This window comes from Balaenoptera borealis (assembly GCF_965194805.1).
Source record: "Balaenoptera borealis genome assembly, chromosome: 19".
Classification (NCBI taxonomy): domain Eukaryota; kingdom Metazoa; phylum Chordata; class Mammalia; order Artiodactyla; family Balaenopteridae; genus Balaenoptera; species Balaenoptera borealis.
In genome coordinates, this window is record NC_138878.1 from 12,966,212 (window position 1) to 12,985,820 (window position 19,609).

At 41.5% G+C, this 19,609-nt stretch overlaps 1 protein-coding gene and 1 long non-coding RNA gene across 3 annotated transcripts in view; one reads left to right on the top strand and one right to left on the bottom strand.

The window, feature by feature from the left end:
- The window catches only part of LOC309617580, a 548,498-nt gene that overhangs the window by 163,311 nt on the left and 365,578 nt on the right, over window positions 1–19,609 (top strand). The window lies entirely within an intron of this gene.
- HYDIN (HYDIN axonemal central pair apparatus protein) overlaps window positions 1–19,609 on the bottom strand; it is a 441,132-nt gene that overhangs the window by 161,603 nt on the left and 259,920 nt on the right. For both annotated transcript variants that reach the window (XM_082369752.1, XM_082369751.1), the window contains exon 24: window positions 9,714–10,027. In XM_082369752.1, coding sequence (XP_082225878.1) covers window positions 9,714–10,027 — 314 coding nt within the window. The remainder of the gene's footprint in view (window positions 1–9,713; window positions 10,028–19,609) is intronic.

Here is a 19,609-nt window from a genome sequence, read left to right on the forward strand (position 1 = left end):
GAATCTAATTTTAAAAAATTATACAAATGAACTCATTTACAAAACAGAAACAGACTTACAGATATTGAAACCAAACTTATGGTTACCAAAGGGGAAGCATGGGGTGGGGGGGAGGGATAAACCAGGAGCTTGGGATTAACATACACAAACTAGTATACATAAGATAAATAACCAACAAGAACCTACTGTATAGCACAGGGAACTCTACTCAATATTTTGTCATAGCCTATATGAGAAAAGAATCTGAAAAAGAATGAAAATATGTATAACTGAACCACTTTGCTGTATACCTGAAACTAACACAACATTGTAAATCAACTATAATCCAATAAAATTTTTTTAAAAGCACACTTCAGCTTCATTACCACTGATTTTTTTCATCATCATTCAATGTTAAGTATTTCCTAATTTTCATAGTGATTTTTTTCACTCATAGGTTATTCAGAAGTGTATTTTAAAATGTCTATGTTCTTTACTTGTTTGTTTTTAAATATATATTTGTTATTGATTTCTAACATAACAGATTTGTTGAGATTTGCTTTAAGCCCTAGTATACGGTAATTTTTCATAAGTGTTCCATAGGGCTGGAAAAGTTTTTTCTTAGTGGGGTGTTCTACATATATTATATGGAGCCTGTTAATTGTGTTCGAATTGTCTGTAGGAGAGCTGTCCAATAGAACTTTCTGCAGTGACTGACATGGCCTGTATCTGTGCTGCTCAATACAACAGCCACAAGCCACATGTGGTTACTGGGCACTTAAAATGTGGCTAGTGTGATTAAGGAGCTACATTTTTAATTTAAAAAGTTTAAAAAAAATTTAAATAGCTACATGAGGCTTGGTGGCTACTACATGCGGCAATGTAAGCTATATAGTCTTGCTGATTTTCTGTCTGCTCGAGAGAGTGTTATTAAAGATAGGGGATTTGATTTGCTTTATGTATTTTTTTTTTTATGAATAGCCCAATTTTGCTTTTTTTTTTTTTTTAAAGAAATTCACGTTCTTTTATTTATTTATTTATTTATTTATTTATGACTGTGTTGAGTCTTCGTTTCTGTGCGAGGGCTTTCTCTAGTTGCGGCAAGTGGAGACCACTCTTCATCGCGGTGCGCGGGCCTCTCACCATCGCGGCCTCTCTTGTTGCAGAGCACAGGCTCCAGACGCGCAGGCTCAGTAATTGTGGTTCACGGGCCCAGCTGCTCCGTGGCATGTGGGATCTTCCCAGACCAGGGCTCGAACCCGTGTCCCCTGCATTGGCAGGCAGATTCTCAACCACTGCGCCACCAGGGAAGCCCACTTTATGTATTTTGAAGTTATGTTTTGAGATGTATGAAGTTTAGGATTATTATATCTTTCTGGTGAATTGACCTAGTAACCTTCTTGACCTCTGGTAATGCTTTTTTGTTTTAAAGTCCATTTTTGGTTACCAGGGGGGAAAGGTGGGGGAGGGATAAACTGGGAGACTGGGATTGACATATACACACTACTATATAGAAAACAGATAACTAATAAGGACCTACTGTATAGCACAGGGAACTCTACTCAGTACTCTGTAATAACCTAAATGGGAAAAGAATCTAAAAAAGAGTATATATATATATATATATATATATATATATATATATATATATATATATATATATATGTATGTATAACTGATTCACTTTGCTGTACAGCAGAAAATAACACAACATTGTAAATCAACTATACTCCGATAAAAATTTTTAAAAAATGAAGCCTATTTTAACTGATGTTTCATAGCTTCCTCAGAACTCCCTCCATTATATGCCTGTTCTATCTTTTCCCATCCTTTTATATTACTGTATCCTTATTTTTCAGGTATCTCTTTTTAAAATAATTGTGAGTAAAATCCAGAAGCACAATCATTTCCTTAGTTTTATTTACAGTGATTTCAACTACTGATACATTTGGATTTATTTTATCATCTTATTTTGTAATTTTTATTTATTTCTGTGTATCTTTTCCATGTCACTCCTTCCCCTAATTTTTAATTTATTTTCGATTGACTATATTTTTCCCCTTCACTTTTTTTCTTCTTCTAGTAATAAAATACTTTTACTTCTTTTCTTTACTTAAATTTATGTTTAAAGCTTACCTTTTCCCTCTTCTGGAACAACTCAAAGACCTAAAATCTTTCATTTCTCCCCTTCCATACTATATAGTATTTCAGTCCTATATTAATATTTTACATTATTATTTTATGTAGTTAATGGTATTTTAATTTTACCCATAATATACCATTTTCTTAGTTCAGAAATCCGTCTTGCATCTCAGACATACATATGTCTGAGATAATTTTCCTTCTTCCTTAAGTATACCCAGTAGAAGTGCCTTTAATGAGCCTGCTCCCCCTTTGACAATGACCTGCTCTTCTGTTGATAATGACCTCTTGCAGTTCTGTTAGTCTAAGGACTACCGTTTCTGTTGACTCTGGTCCATGGTAGCCCATGTCACTCTCTCTTACTCACTTACTTTAAACTCTTCCATGGCTTTTCACTACATTTTGGAAAAAATCAAACTCCTCAGCATGGCCTACAACACCAGACCTGACCTGGCCCTGCAGAATTTTCCAGTCATATTGCTACCATTTCCCAGACTCATGGGCTTCTGATACCATGACCTTTTTACTCTTCAAATGTTTATTCACATGTTTACTGATTTAATTTTTTTAAATTAAAGACTGTTATGAGCTGAATTGGTCCCCTTTGAAATACTTTGTTGAAGTTCTAACCCCCCGTACTTCTGCCCTACTGCTCAGTGAATATTCTTAAGGTCAACTTCCCCTCAACCCTCAGCCATACATGACTCAGAAGAGCAGGTCACATAACACCTTGAGTTGGTAAGGGAGGCCACAGAGGTTCTGGTTAAGACTCTCATCCCTTGTCCCTTCAGGCCTCTGCTACCTTCCTTAATCTCATCTAGACTAAGACTTCAGGTGTGCTGTCTACTTCCTGCCAGCATCAGCTTATGGCAATTTGTTACAGCAGCAACAGGAATCTAATACAGGCCAGGGGGATAGCCCCTGTTTGCACTGGATTCATTCTTTGGGCTGTTAAACTGTCATTGTGGCTCAAGTACAAGCAGGGGGAGAGTTAGGGAAGAAAGGGGATGGGAGGGGCATAAGAGCTTGACTCAGCACTTTGCCTGAGGCCAGCTGTGGCCACTTCTGTTCCCTCTTTTGACCCTTTTTGCTCCCTCATCAGAACTGCTTTCCTTCTAGACCCCAGGCTCCATGCTCACTTTTGTCTCTTATCTAAACTTCTCTGGGAGGTGGGAAAAAAAAATACAACTGCAGAAGCTTGAAGGATTCTGAGAGGTGCAGGGCCTGTGGGGAAGATAGAGGGATATTTATTGAAGGGACAGAAGCTCAAGCTAGCAAGAGACACCTGCGGCCCTCAGACCCCGTGAGGCCTCTCTGTGTCCTGAAATGGCTTCTGACTGATTTCAGGAGATGTTTCCAAGCCACCTCTGGGATTCTGCTTCTCAAATAGGTCCTGTATTAGCATTACAGGGGTGCCAATCCACTCAATTTCCTCTATAAAGGAATGGCCGTAACACCTGACACTTACTGAGCATTTATTATGTGACACACAGATCCAAGAGCTCTGCAGTAGGGGCTGAGACAATCCTCACCACATCCATATGTGGGAGGTGCTGTTATAATCACCCTCATTTCAGACAAGGAAGCCAAGGCTCAGGGACCCTCAGCCATCCACCAAGGTCACATGGGGCAGGCGGCTGAGTAGAAGGCTGCCTTAGAGGCTGGGCTCTTAGCACACTGAGCAGCCCTGGAAGGCTGGGGCGCAAGGATGCCCAGTGCCTGACCCATGGGATTCAATAAAATTATTTTTGTTTTGAAAGAAAAGTAAAAAACCATGTTTCATTTTCCCCCTAAACATTTTTGTTTTCTTGATTGGGCCCTTGGGCAAAGCAGGGGCAGGTCCTTGATCATGGGTCTGGGCTTACCTGGTTGCAGGGAGGAGTGGTGGGGAAGACAGAGGGCACTCTGGGCCTGGCCCTCCTGAGCACACACGGCCTGTGGCCTTTGAGGGCCTGGCTTCAGCCTTGATGAATGTGGCCTGGCACAGGAAAGGAATTTTCTATCCTTCAGAAGGAAAAGGGGCTGAGTACATCATGTTGGTGTCTAAGGACCCTATGGTTCCAACACTTCAGGATCCTGGGGAGTGCTTCACTTAGCAGCACTTGGTGGGAAGGAATGGAGAAGAAGGGACCCTTTGAGACCTGAAAACAGCCACCAAGTTCAGATTTTTCCTTCATGTGTCATCTCAAAGACACATGCACTTTATGAACATTTAGTGCTCACAGCAAGTCTTTTCGGTTTCTGCATTATCCCCATTTTACAGGTAAGTAAACCAGGGCACAGGGTCATGTGTTTAGGACAGAGCTGGGATTCTAACCAGCCATGTCTGATTCCACAGCCCAGGACCTCAACTACCACCGATACCATGTCTTTAAAAAGTTCCACTTTCAAAGCAAGAGAAATTGAGGGGTGATGAAGAGACAGACAGAAGCATCCAGGCGATAAGGACCCTCCACCCCACTTCCAGCCCTTCCATCCTCCTCTTCCAATCACAATATTGGACAACTGATGCTCATCACAGAAAAATCAGTGTGAGAACAACACATGTTCCCTTGCTGTCAGGCTGGGCTCCCTTAGGCTCTTGTATTTGGTTTATTTATAATCTGATTTGGAAGCAAAAAGGCAAAGCTGTCCTTGGGGACCATGCGGCCCACATGCTCCAAGTTCTAACATCGCCTCAGCCTGCAGCTCTGAGTCTGGGCACAGACGCCAGCTGAGCCAGCATCTGCTTGGTTCTCTCTGGTCTCTTAAAAGCAAAGCCTGGTTTCAGTGTGGGCCTCCCTGTGCTCCCCTTTCACACAGATGCCACAAAGCATCATGCTCTTATCCGGCTAAGCAGTTAGGCCGAAGAAAGGGCACGTTTCTACAGTGCTGCTGTGCCGGCGGCAGCCATGCCCAGCCCTGATATGTCCTCCCAGCTTCCTCATTACTTGCGTACGTGTGAGTGCATGGACTGGTATCTATCAAACTCAGTCTAGAGCTCTGTCATGCACGTGGACTCGCATGAATGAGTGGGTTTCTAAGGCAATGACTGGCTTACGGGGTGCTTACCTAACATGCTTGCCCACTTTACTTCTCTCTTTGTTCTTATGTGTGACATGAGGGCCAACTTGGAACCAAAAATATGCTCAAACAAGAGAGATGCTTTGAATGTCTGAGTCAGAATTCCCTACAAAATCACACACACACACACGCGCACTCATTCCCAAATGCACAGACATGCATGTACACATGCATGTGCACACACACGCTCCCACGTGTGCGCGCGCACACACACGTGTGATGTATATGTGTTGTGACAGGCAGGAATGTTGAGAGTCTAGGCCTCCTCATATCCTGCCTAATAAAAGAAGAAGAAAACTTCTTTTATCCTTTTGTTTCTTTTACTAGTTGTGAGGCTTAGAAGAATTCTGATTGGAAAAGAAAGGCTCGTGTTGGTATATCTGATAAAAGTGACCTTTAGCCAATGAGTGGTTCATGTTTTTCTGACGGGCTGCACAGACAGAGCCTGTCTAGACAGCAAGTGGCATTTTTTTTTCTCTTCAAGGTGATATTTATGCCTTGAACCTTTCCATTTGGCAGGTGCCAGGAAGCCAACAGAAAAGAATGTTAAACCAGTTATGAAACGACTCTCCTCTCACTACAAACACCAGGGGCAGGGAGAGCAGCTGATTAACTAGAAGATACCTTCTGAGGACCTACTCTGTGCTCTGGACTGTGCTGGGCTCTGGGATCCAGAGGCAACAGAACAGATGTGCTCCCTAGTCTCATGGGGATTAAGCGCCAGCTAGGAAGTTGACCATTAGCCATAGTTGCAAATGTGATGAGTCACCAAGGAGATAGGCTACTGGTGCCTATGACAGGGGACCTTGGGTAGGGCAGGGTCTCGGAGAAGGCTTCCTGGGGAAGGAAGTTTAAGCTGAAGACTTAGTGAGGCGGCAGGGCTAACTAGGTGAGGCGGCAGGGCTAACTAGGTGAAGGAGAACGTCCAGTAGAGAGAGGGCAGTTAGACAGCAAACCACCACTGGGCAGGAAAGAGGCCGGCATGGTGGGTAAATAGAAAGAAGTCAGTGTGGTAAGGGGAGAGCAAAGTGAGAAGAAGCTGGAGAGGAATTCAGGGGCAGCACATGCTGAGCCTTGAAGAACACAGTGAGTATTTTGTACTTTATCCCAAGAAGCATGGGTGTCCTTCAAAGCTGAAAACTAGGGCAGTGACATGCTCATTGCTTGTCTGCTGAGGGGGTGATGGACTGTGGCGCAGGAGTGGAGGCAGAGAGCCCAGTCAGGGGCTGTCACAACGGTCCAGGCAGGAGCAATTGGGGCTTCAACTAGGGTAACAACCGTGGAGATGGGAATGAGAGGTTTTTAGAAGGTGGAATAGGTAGAACTTGGTGATGGATGTGATGCGTGGGGTAAGGGAGAGGAGGGAATCTGGATGCCTCCCAGGACAGCGATGTCATTTACTGGGACAGGGGCCCTGTAGGAGAGGCAGGGAGGGGGCAGGGGAGAGCCTGAGACTGGAGTGGGGTACGCTGGACACGAGTCACCTGCGAGACATCCAGGAGGAGACATCAAGAAGGTGATGCACTTGGAACTCCGAGGGGTCTAGGTGGAGATACGCATTCAGAAGCCTCTGCAACCGGGGCTAAGTGAAGCTGTTGGTGAGTGCAACTCCAGGAAGAGCAGACGGCCTACGAGGGAGCCCTGCGTCCTATGACTCCAGCAGAGTTGCTGCTGGCCGAGAGATGAGAAGTAGTCAGTCGAGGGGACAAGAGGAAAAGCAGGAGAGTATGGTGCTGTTCAAGCCATGAAAGGAATGTGTTTCAGGAAGGAGGGGTTGGACAACTGTGCTGAATGCTGCTAAGGGTTATCTTTCTGAAAAAACCTGACTCTGTCACTCTCTTGATGACAAATCTCACCACTGCCTCCAAGAAAGAGTCTAAGTGCCTTATCATGGAATACCAGGCCTCTCACACACTGCTGCCAACCTACCTGCCCAGACTCGCCTCCCCGGACTGCCCCCCACTGATGAAGTCTGCGCTGTGGCTGCACTGATGGGTCCCCTGTGGACACTGATGGGGCGTGCCACCTGCCTCTCCCGCATTCCTTCTCCTATACTGCAGTTTTTGCCTGGAGATCTGCCCCACTCCCACCCCTTCAGTCCATGGGGTTCTGAGGTCATCACTGCAGTGCGCTTGGTGTGGGGCACACGGCCAGGCCAATGCTAATCAAGAGCTTCGCCCTCCCCTGACAGTGACCGGTGAGGGGAGGGGACAGGAAAGGTGATTAAGATGGTCCCATCAGAGAGCATCTCCTGGAAGTTCTGGGACCAAGGCTCATGTTCCTTTCCAGTGGCTCAGAATCTGCACAGACATGGCCCCGGGAGCGCTGGCAGCACTTGGTGACCACGGGAGAAAAGCTGATCCGAGAACGCGGCTAACTCATGATGGAGAGCAGAGCTGAGACAGGGACTCTGTCTCCAGTAACACTGTTTGAGTCCTTGCATTAAGCTAGGCCAGAAGCCAGAATGAACTTGGACTTTTGAGTTGTGGGAACTAGTGAATGAACTTTGCTTTTCTTTTTTTTCTTAGAAAAAAAATTTTTTTTAAAAATTTGTTTTTTGGCTGCGTTGGGTCGTCATTGCTGTGTGCAGGCTTTCTCTAGTTGTGGTGAGCGGGAGCTACTCTTCGTTGCGGTGCGCGGGCTTCTCATTGCGGTGGCTTCTCTTGTTGCGGAGCATGGGTTCTAGGTGCGTGGGCTCAGTAGTTGTGGCTCGCAGGCCCTAGAGCGCAGGCTCAGTAGTTGTGGCGCACGGGCGTAGTTGCTCTGCGGCATGTGGGATCTTCCTGGATCAGGGCTCAAACCCGTGTCCCCTGCGTTGGCAGGCAGATTCTTAACCACTGCACCACCAGGGAAGTCCCTGCTTTTCATTTTTACTTAGGGTCAGGTTTCTTGTCACTTGCAACAGAATCCATGAATCCAAACTTATATACATGCTATTCCTGTTACTGAGAATGTTTCCCTGCTTCTCCATCTGGAGCATTTAACTGTGCCTCTCAGTGCAGCCTTCTCTGACTCCTGTGAGCATTCATTCCCCCGGCATCCCTCAGAGGCTGACACTATCATGTGTCATGGGTTACACATCTGTTTCCCCAATAACCTCAGTCCAGTGATCATGTCTTATTCACTTCTGTATCCCTGATACCTCACCCATTATCTGGTGCATAAGAGTCACTTATCAAATGGTTTCTGAGTGACTCTCTGAATGAATGAACAAATGAAATATAAGCAGAGGCTCAGTATCAAGATATTAGAAGATAAAGAAGAAAGGAAAAAAATGGTTAAATGAGTGCTTAAGCCAATGAAAAATTAAGTGTATCATCTCCAGTACTGGCCAAGAACATTTCCAAAATGTCATCATTTTAATTATGGAAATGGCCTCTCGAAAATAAAAAAATAAATAAAGCATGTCCCTTGCTCCCAGATAGAAAAAACTCATTTAGCTGTGTTCCATCAGAATAACTTCACACAATCTGGTGTTCGAAACTCATTAGGTCAGGTTGGCTGATTTTTCCATAATTATTTTAAATGTTCACCATCTACAGAATTTCATCCCAAACCTGAACAGTCACTGGCACCTAATGAGCCGGCTCCATCACTCAGGCCCAGAACCGGCTTCGGTGCTACACTGGGTCATCATCAGATGTTTATGGAAGACATCCAGAGCAAGCCACAGTTACCATGGAAACAGGCACGGGAAAGGAAAGGATGGCTATCCTACACAAGATGAGGACTGTGTACAGGAAGCATCGACCAGCCGAGAAATAACATGAGGCTTTCCCAGTTAAGAATGGCCATTCAAAATTCAGGTGTTGAAAACTGAGCTGTCCAAACAACCAATAAGGAAATATGCACAAGCCCATTCATCCTGGCCAACAACATGGCTTTTGACCCACATGAAACTGTTACTGAGGCTTGACTGAAATAGGCTGTTCCTAGGTCTTTAAGGGAGTGTTTTCCAAATTAAGTTGGCTTTAGCTTCTAATTGAACAGGAGAGACACTTCTAAACCCAAATATTGTAAAGACAGCTTTTCCCTTCCGGCGCTCACCACCTCCCACTATTTTGTACATAAGTATATATCTATATACATACGTACATATATGGGCCATAATGGAACCCACTGAAATATGCAGAAGGTAGAGCTCAGGGCAGCACACATCTCATGTATCATCCTACTCAATTTGTGCTTTGGGTTTGAAATGCTTATTAAGGAAACTCTATGAAGACTATTTTTAGTGATAAATTTCTAATGATCCAACCACTAGATTCAAAATTAGAGCAGGCTTAGGGATATCACTTTGTTAATTTGGTGGCAATTGGGGCTTTCAAAGATGTTTTATCTGCTTTTCCTGTTTGGAAACCTAGGATGGACCATGGCTCTTTGTTCCTTCTGTCAATGATTAGTTGTTGGAAGTGAAAGTATTCATGAAAGACCAGTACTCAGAATACAGGAAACCAAGTGCAAAGCCCGAAGGAGAAAGAAATGAAGAGCAGGGGAGAGCTCTGCAGGATCACCATGCTAGTTGGTACCTTATCTGATTTTCCTCATCATCCACCAGGAAGAACCAGCGAAACTTCACAACCAGGGGGCTGCAGTTGGTGATTGTGATGTAGCGGATCACCTCAGTATCGTTCAGGATACAGCCAAAATCCAGCTCCATGGTCTCAAAGGTGAGGTTGGGGTAATTCACTTCTCCACGCAGGTGCAGGCTGTCCACTTGAGGGTGCTCCACATACTTGATTTCTAGAACTTCTTCTGCCACCCAGGTATTCAAATCGTTTTTATAGGAAGGATTGAATTTGACCAGCAGGTCTTTTTCTTCACCGATCTCCAGTTTAATAGGCTACAAACAAGATAACGGGGAATTACCAACCTCCATACTGTGCATTTCCAACCTGATACATGAAATAGGACAACCAAAGTTATTTATATATATATTTATATGCACACACACATACATACACATACAGACACACAGATTATTAGGAAATACGTATATATACACTTTATCCATAACTATGTATCCACACTTTACATAGTCAAACAGCTAGTATATCGCTATCGATATCTATCTCTATGCACTTACACACATATATATTTTTTAATAGTTGAAAATGAAAGCAAGAAAAATGATTTGAAAAAAGAGATGTTGATAAGTGTTGTGAGATTGTAAGGACTGAGGAGTTGTAAAAGGAAAATCTGCAATGAGTAACTATTATGAAATATTCTTAACTGAAAATAAATTAGATTGTAAAACGCTCTTCCTAGATAACTGGGAAAAGTCCTTTGCTTAAGAAAATTTTAAAAAGGCTTTCTAAAGGACCCCATGGTGGAGGGGCTCTGTAGAGGATGACCCAGAAAGGGATGGATTAGGTAACTTAATTTCTTTTCTAACGTCTTCAATTCTAACTCTTCAGCATAGTGGTATCCACTTTCCGCTGTTTTCTATTCAACTTAAAATGACACTCCAGAGCCGTACAGAGTTTGTTCGGTAGATTGTGTTTGTTCTTTTCTCTCTTTGATTCAAATCCCCATGTGTTCCTTGATGCCAAGGCCACAGAAACACCTTCCCATAGAAAGCCTGGCTCTGAGTTGGCTTTTTTAGGAATCGCTTAATCCCCACATTTAATCGGCATGAAAGCCACCTCCTGGTTTTGCAGAAAGTGCCCTGAGGCAGTCAGGAAGAATGCGAACAGCAACAAATCTGTTTACAGAGCACTTTCCTCTCCACTGAGCTTGAAGGTTCAGGTATTTAACTGTGCACTTCAGTGACATGATCAGATGGTTTCCGTTGATAAAGCCAATCACCTGATTCAAGAGTCAGAGAGAGGGTAATGACTCCTCAGTTGGCTAATCCCCTCTGAAAGGCTCACCGGTCCCTTGGCCCAGGTGACTTGCCACAATTTAGAAGTCATTCTTGTAGACCATGGTATCTGCAGCACTAGGCATCGCAATGCTTGGTGTTTAAATATCTTGGAGATTGACTTAAGCATTTTTTCCCCCAGAGGAATGACTTTGCTGTTTTGTGGAAATGATACATATCCACAAAATTTTATATTATATACAAAAGCACAAAGAAGAAGTTAGAAATTCATCCAAAACTTCACGAGATATTATTTCTCAGAGTTCACATTTGGTAAAACATTAGTCCAAACATGACAGATAGATAAATAAAATTTTACAAAAATGGAATTAGACTAATTTATTTTAAAAAATCATGTTTGAATTAACAAAAAACTGAAGAAAATTTCTTATACAAGAGATATTAATTGTAAGATCGTGGACTCTGGAGCCAGACTGCTTGGGTTCAAATCCTCGCTCTGCCAGTTACTAGCTCTGTGAACTTGGGCAAACTTGCTTGGCCTTCCTAGCCCCCAGTTTCTCCATCTGTAAAACAGGGGCAATAATAGTACCTAACTTTTTTTAAGAGGATGAAATGAGTTAATATATTTGTGATGCATTCAGAGCAGTGCCTAACACGTAGTGTATGGTATATAAATGCCAATTATTACTACAATCCCTTTATGATCAAGAGAATTGATCAAAAAGTGTGGAGAAGTCCAAGGTTAGTCTAAAATCCTCCCTTGGTGGGTCTCCTCTTTACTGCTTAGAAGCCACAGAATTCTCTGGACATCAATAAGACTGGTAACTTCACTAAGGTATGTTTCCCTGTTGAATATTCTATATCATTTTGTCCCAGGACAAGGTGTGGCCTTATTTTTTTTTTTAATATTTCATTTTTATTTTTGAATAGATAGGACAATGAAAAGCATGTTACCCTTGTGCCCATCTCCCCTCCCCTCAAGCCAACTGTTCCCCTCCCCTGAGGTAACCAAGGTTACACAAGTATCTTATCTGTCCTTGTATGAATAGAAAGATAATGCATGAATATAAACCCACGTTCATAATATGTGTTATTGTTTACACATAGGCAATCCTGTTCTGCACTTTGCTTTTTCCACTGGGGGATAATTAATCAGTGCATATGGAGTTGCCTCACTCTTTTTAACAACTGCATTTTATTCCATCATTGAATTCTGCCATCATTTATTTAACCAATCTCCTATTGATAGATATTGGCTCCCAGTCTTTTGTTCTTATAATCAATGTTGCAATGAATATCCTTGTATATTGTGTCTATGTCTATAGGATAAATTCCTAGGAGTGGAATGACTAGGTCAAAGGGTCGGGGAATTTAAAACGTTGATGGCGTCAGGAAACTTGCACAAGCCTCTTAGATACCCTCATCCACCAGAGGGCAGAAAGCAGAAGCAAGAAGAACTACAATCCTGCAGCCTGTGGAACAAAAACCACATTCACAAAAAGATAGACAAGATGAAAAGGCAGAGGGCTATGTACCAGATGAAGGAACAAGGTAAAACCCCAGAAAAACAACTAAATGAAGTGGAGATAGGCAACCTTCCAGAAAAAGAATTCAGAATAATCATAGTGAAGATGATCCAGGACCTCGGAAAAAGAATGGAGGCAAAGATCAAGAAGATGCAAGAAATGTTAAACAAACATCTAGAAGAATTAAAGAACAAACAAACAGAGATGAACAATAAAATAACTGAAATGAAAAATACACTAGAAGGAATCAATAGCAGAATAACTGAGGCAGAAGAATGGATAAGTGACCTGGAAGACAGAATGGTGGAATTCACTGCTGTGGAACAGACTAAAGAAAAAAGAATGAAAAGAAATGAAGAGAGCCTAAGAGACCTCTGGGACAACATTAAACACAACAACATTCGCATTATAGGGGTCCCAGAAGGAGAAGAGAGAGAGAAAGGACCAGAGAAAATATTTGAAGAGATTATAGTCGAAAACTTCCCTAACATGGGAAAGGAAATAGCCACCCAAGTCCAGGAAGCACAGAGAGTCCCATACGGGATAAACCCAAGGAGAAACACGCCGAGACACATAGTAATCAAATTGGTAAAAATTAAAGACAAAGAAAAATTATTGAAAGCAGCAACGGAAAAATGACAAATAACAACAAGGGAACTCCCATAAGGTTAACAGCTGACTTCTCAGCAGAAACTCTACAGACCAGAAGGGAGTGGCATGATATACTTAAAGTGATGAAAGGGAAGAACCTACAACCAAGATTACTCTAACCGGCAAGGATCTCATTCAGATTCGATGCAGAAATCAAAAGCTTTACAGACAAGCAAAAGCTAAAAGAATTCAGCACCACCAAACCAGCTCTACAACAAATGTTAAAGGAACTTCTCTAACTGGGAAACACAAGAGAAGAAAAGGACCTACAAAAACAAACCCAAAACAATTAAGAAAATGGTCATAGGAACATACATATCGATAATTACCTTAAACGTGAATGGATTAAATGCTCCAACCAAAAGACACAGACTTGCTGAATGGATACAAAGACAAGACCCATATATATGCTGTCTACAAGAGACCCGCTTCAGAGCTAGAGACACATACAGACTGAAAGTGAGGGGATGGAAAAAGATATTCCATGCAAATGGAAATCAAAAGAAAGCTGGAGTAGCAATACTCATATCAGATAAAATAGACTTTAAAATAAAGAATGTTACAAGAGACAAGGAAGGACACTACATAATGATCAAGGGATCAATCCAAGAAGAAGATATAACAATTATAAATATACATGCACCCAACATAGGAGCACCTCAATACATAAGGCAACTGCTAACAGCTATAAAAGAGGAAATCGACGGTAACACAATAATAGTGGGGGACTTTAACACCTCACTTACACCAATGGACAGATCATCCAAAATGAAAATGAATAAGGAAACAGAAGCTTTAAATGACACAATAGACCAGATAGATTTAATTGATATTTATAGGACATTCCATCCCAAAACAGCAGATTACACTTTCTTCTCAAGTGCACACAGAACATTCTCCAGGATAGATCACATCTTGGGTCACAAATCAAGCCTCAGTAAATTTAAGAAAATGGAAATCATATCAAGCATCTTTTCTGACCACAACGCTATGAGATTAGAAATGAATTTCAGGGAAAAAAACGTAAAAAACACAAACACATGGAGGCTAAACAATACGTTATTAAATAACCAAGAGATCACTGAAGAAATCAAAGAGGAAATCAAAAAATACCTAGAGACAAATGATAATGAAAAAACGACGACCCAAATGCAGCAAAAGCAGTTCTAAGAGGGAAGTTTATAGCTATACAAGCCTACCTCAAGAAACAAGAAAAATCTCAAATAAACAATCTAACCTTACACCTAAAGGAACTAGAGAAAGAAGAACAAACAAAACCCAAAGTTAGCAGAAGGAAAGAAATCATAAAGATCAGAGCAGAAATAAATGAAATAGAAACAAAGAAAACAATAGCAAAGATCAATAAAAGTTAAAGCTGGTTCTTTGAGAAGACAAACAAAATTGATAAACCATTAGCCAGACTCATCAAGAAAAAGAGGGAGAGGACTCAAATCAATAAAATTGAAATGAAAAAGGAGAAGTTACAACAGACACCGCAGAAATACAAAGCATCCTAGGAGACTACTACAAGCAACTCTATGCCAATAAAATGGACAACCTGGAAGAAATGGACAAATTCTTAGAAAGGTATAACCTTCCAAGACTGAACCAGGAAGAAATAGAAAATATGAACAGACCAATCACAAGTAATGAAATTGAAACTGTGATTAAAAATCTTCCAACAAACAAAAGTCCAGGACCAGATGGCTTCACAGGTGAATTCTATCAAACATTTAGAGAAGAGCTAACACCCATCCTTCTCAAACGCTTCCAAAAAATTGCAGAGGAAGGAACACTCCCAAACTCATTCTATGAGGCCACCATCACCCTGATACCAAAACCAGACAAAAATACTACAAAAAAAGAAAATTACAGACCAATATCACTGATGAATATAGATGCAAAAATCCTCAACAAAATACTAGCAAACAGAATCCAACAGCACATTAAAAGGATCATATACCATGATCAAGTGGGGTTTATCCCAGGAATGCAAGGATTCTTCAATATACGCAAATCGATCAATGTGATACACCATATTAACAAATTGAAGAATAAAAACCATATGATCATCTCAGTAGAGGCAGAAAAAGCTTTTGACAAAATTTAACACCCATTTATGATCAAAACTCTCCAGGAAGTGGGCATAGAGGGAACCTACCTCAACATAATAAAGGCCATATACAACAAACCCACAGCAAACATCATTTTCAATGGTGAAAACCTGAAAGCATTTCCTCTAAGATCAGGAACAAGACAAGGATGTCCACTCTCACCACTATTATTCAATATAGTTTTGGAAGTCCTAGCCACGGCAATCAGAGAAGGAAAAGAAATAAAAGGAATAGAAATTGGAAAAGAAGAAGTAAAAGTGTCACTGTCTGCAGATGACATGATACTATACATAGAGAATCCTAAAGATGCCACCAGAAAACTACTAGAGCTAATCAATGAATTTGGTAAAGTTGCAGGATACAAAATGAATGCACAGAAATCTCTTGCATTCCTATACACTAATGATGAAAAAATCTGAAAGAGAAATTAAGGCAACACTCCCATTTACCACTGCAACATAAAGAATAAAATACCTAGGAATAAACCTACCTAGGGAGACAAAAGACCTGTATGCAGAAACTATAAGACACTGATGAAAGAAATTAAAGATGATACCAACAGATGGAGAGAGATATACCATGTTCTTGGATTGGAAGAATCAATATTGTGAAAATGACTATACTACCCAAAGCAATCTACAGATTCAATGCAATCTCTATCAAATTAAAAATAGCATTTTTTACAGAACTATAACAAAAAATCTTAAAATTTGTATGGAGACACAAAAGACCCCGAATAGCCAAAGCAGTCTTGAGGGAAAAAAACGGAGCTGGAGGAATCAGACTCCTTGACTTCAACCTATACTACAAAGCTACAGTAATCAAGACAATATGGTATGTGCACAAAAACAGGAATATAGATCAATGGAACAAGATAGAAAGCCCAGAGATAAACCCACGAACCTATGGTCAACTAATCTATGACAAAGGAGGCAAGGATATACAATGAGAAAAGACAGCCTCTTCAATAAGTGGTGCTGGGAAAACTGGACATCTACATGGAAAAGAATGAAATTAGAACACTCCCTAACACCATACACAAAAATAAACTCAAAATGGATTAGAGACCTAAATGTACGACTGGAGACTATAAAACTCCTAGAGGAAAACATAGGAAGAACACTCTTTGACATAAATCACAGCAAGATCTTTTTTGATCCACCTCCTAGAGAAATGGAAATAAAAACAAAAATAAACAAATGGGACCTAATGAAACTTCAGAGCTTTTGCACAGCAAAGGAAACCATAAACAAAACGAAAAGACAACCCTCAGAATGGGAGAAAATATTTGGAAACGAATCAACGGACAAAGGATTAATCTCCAAAATATATAAACAGCTTATGCAGCTCAATATTAATAAAACAAACAAACCAATCCAAAAATGAGCAGAAGACCTAAATAGACATTTCTCCAAAGAAGATATACAGATGGCCAAGAGGCACATGAAAAGCTGCTCAACATCACTAATTATTAGAGAAATGCAAATCAAAACTACAATGAGGTATCACCTCACACCAGTTAGAATGGGCATCATCAGAAAATCTACAAACAACAAATGCTGGAGAGGGTGTGGAGAAAAGGGAACCCTCTTGCCCTGTTGGTGGGAATGTAAATTGATACAGCCACTATGGAGAACAGTATGGAGGTTCCTTAAAAAACTAAAAATAGAATTACCACATGATCCAGCAATCCCACTACTGGGCATATACCCAGAGAAAACCATAATTCAAAAAGACACATGCACCCCAGTGTTCATTGCAGCACTATTTACAATAGCCAGGTCATGGAAGCAACCTGAATGCCCATCGACAGACGAATGGATAAAGAAGATGTGGTACATGTATACAATGGAATATTACTCAGCCATAAAAAGGAACGAAATTGGGTCATTTGTTGAGACGTGGATAGATCTAGAGACTGTCATACAGAGTGAAGTAAGTCAGAAAGAGAAGAACAAATATCGTATATTAATGCATGTATGTGGAACCTAGAAAAATGGTACAGATGATCCAGGTTGCAGGGCAGAAGTTGAGACACAGATGTAGAGAACAAACGTATGGACACCAAGGGGGGAAAGCTGTGGGGGGCTGGGGGTGGTGGTGTGATGAATTGGGCGATTGGCATTGACATGTATACACTGATGTGTATAAAATTGATGACTAAAAAAAAAAAGAAACTGTTGACTGCTACTGCCATACTATCTTCCAATGTACACTTCTCCAACATCTTAGGGGATGCCTGTTTCCACATGCTGTCCCTAACACAGAGCATTATCTAATTTTTGCTCTTTGCCAATCTTATAGGAAAAAAAATGTGTTTCATAGTCATTTTAATTTGCATTTTTTCTAACGAGTAAAGTTGGGCATATTCTCATATATTTAAAAGCTATTTTCTTTTTCTTGCTGTGAACTCTCTGTTCATTTCCTTTGCCTATTTTTCTATTGGGTTGTTGGTATTTTTCCTGTTGATTTGTAGAAGTTCTTTATTTTTAAAATTATATGTATGCTTTTTATTAAAGTTATATGTGCAAATAATATAAAAGGTCAAAATGTACTACAAGAGCTATCACAAGAAACAGTAGTTCCTGACCCACCCTGGCATCCTGACAATACTGAGGTCACAATTTCTCAATTCTTGTAGCACAGCAGGTCTATGGAACAGTTTTTTGGGGCAGAGAGGGGACGATCAGGCGATGCACACGACTCAGACACCAGGGATTATTCTGGGGTATCGACACTGACACAGGAAACATTAAATTTCCCCGTTTTGATGAGTTTCTCTGGGGAAGAGCATTTATCTTTATGTCTTGGGATAAGAGCCAGCTGCCCAAGTCTTTTGAGTGGGGTCAGCGGGCACAGCTGTCCGGTGCACACAGAATCCCTCTGTTTTCAGCCCTCTGCTCCACTTGCTGCCTCTAAGCCCAGGCTACTTGGGCTGAATGACTCCCACTTCTTTGCCGCTTCACTGGTGAATTTTCTACGCTTCAGGTCTTTGTGCCTTTTTGTCCACCCACTCCCTTCCTCATTCTATCTTCTAGAATTTGTTTAAATCTCTCATTATTTGGTTATACCCTCTTCTTGCCCTTTTATTTTATTGCTCTGGGTGTCTTTCCTGTTGAACATTTCTACTTTTATTAAGATTTCAGGAGGGACAAGAGTGGGTCTAACCTCCCACCCAGACAGAGAAAGCTGCTCACACCTGAATTTTCATTTTCTCATCCATTTGTTTTCCTCTGCTCTTGAGTTCACTCTTCACCTCCTCTTTGAACACCTGTATCTTGTCCTTGAGCTCTTTTTAAAGACAGGTCCTATCATCTGTAATTTCTCTGAGACTGTAGAGAACTCCCTGTTTGTACTATGGGTTTTCTTCCTTGCATAGGTTCCCTTGCAGGAGGTTTTCATCTGCCTCTTGCTTATGATCATCTCCTCCTTTGATTTCTCTGTTCAAAGATCTTAGCTATTTTTTTTCCCCCAAATCATGTTTGAATGAGACCCACTAAAGAATCAGTGAGGAAGGAAGGGCAGGGGAGGGTGGCGGTGCAGTACTGTCTGCGACACGCTCTCACCAAGTGGCTCCGTCCCCCATCTTCCACAAAGATCCGTCTCCCCGAGTGTGGCTCACAGCAGATGTCCTTAAGTCCCAGGCTCCCTCTTCTGAGATCCTGCGATTGCTGCCTGCCCTCACTTCCTCCTCTATGTCACTTCTCCATTAGCTATCTCCCTGGACTGGGAGGCCAAACACCGTGGGGTGTGGGGCTGGTCTCTCCTTCAATCCTTCTTCCCTACCGCTCTGCAGTGCCACCTGCCTCCAGGCCCAGCCATTCCTACTGGTGTCCTCATGCCCGGCCAAGGATCACAGGGATGATCTGGTGGGAATGTTCAGAGAACACTGCATCCTGCCCCAGACTGGTGGCCAGGGGAGCTCACAGCCTCCTGCTTCAGCCTGGTTCACATTTCTCACTGTCTGGAGATGGGCTGGCTGGTTTAGGGTTGGGGCTTTGAGTTTTGGTCAAATTTGAGTTTTAGTCAGACTTGAGGGGGATTAAAAGATCTTTCCTCTCATTAGTGGGAAGTCACTGTTTTCTAAAGTTGAGCTTCGTTATAATGGGCAGGAAGGAAAGGGTCATAATAATGAGCAAGAAGCTCTCACATTGTTAATAATGGTTTTCCTACCAGTTGATATCAGAATTTATTGATATTATGACTCATTTTAGATTTTTCCTCTCTGTTTCCTGGATTCTTTATATTTTTCTCGACTGAAATTAGGCAGTGTACCAATACTATTCTCTTCTTTTATCACACACACAGCA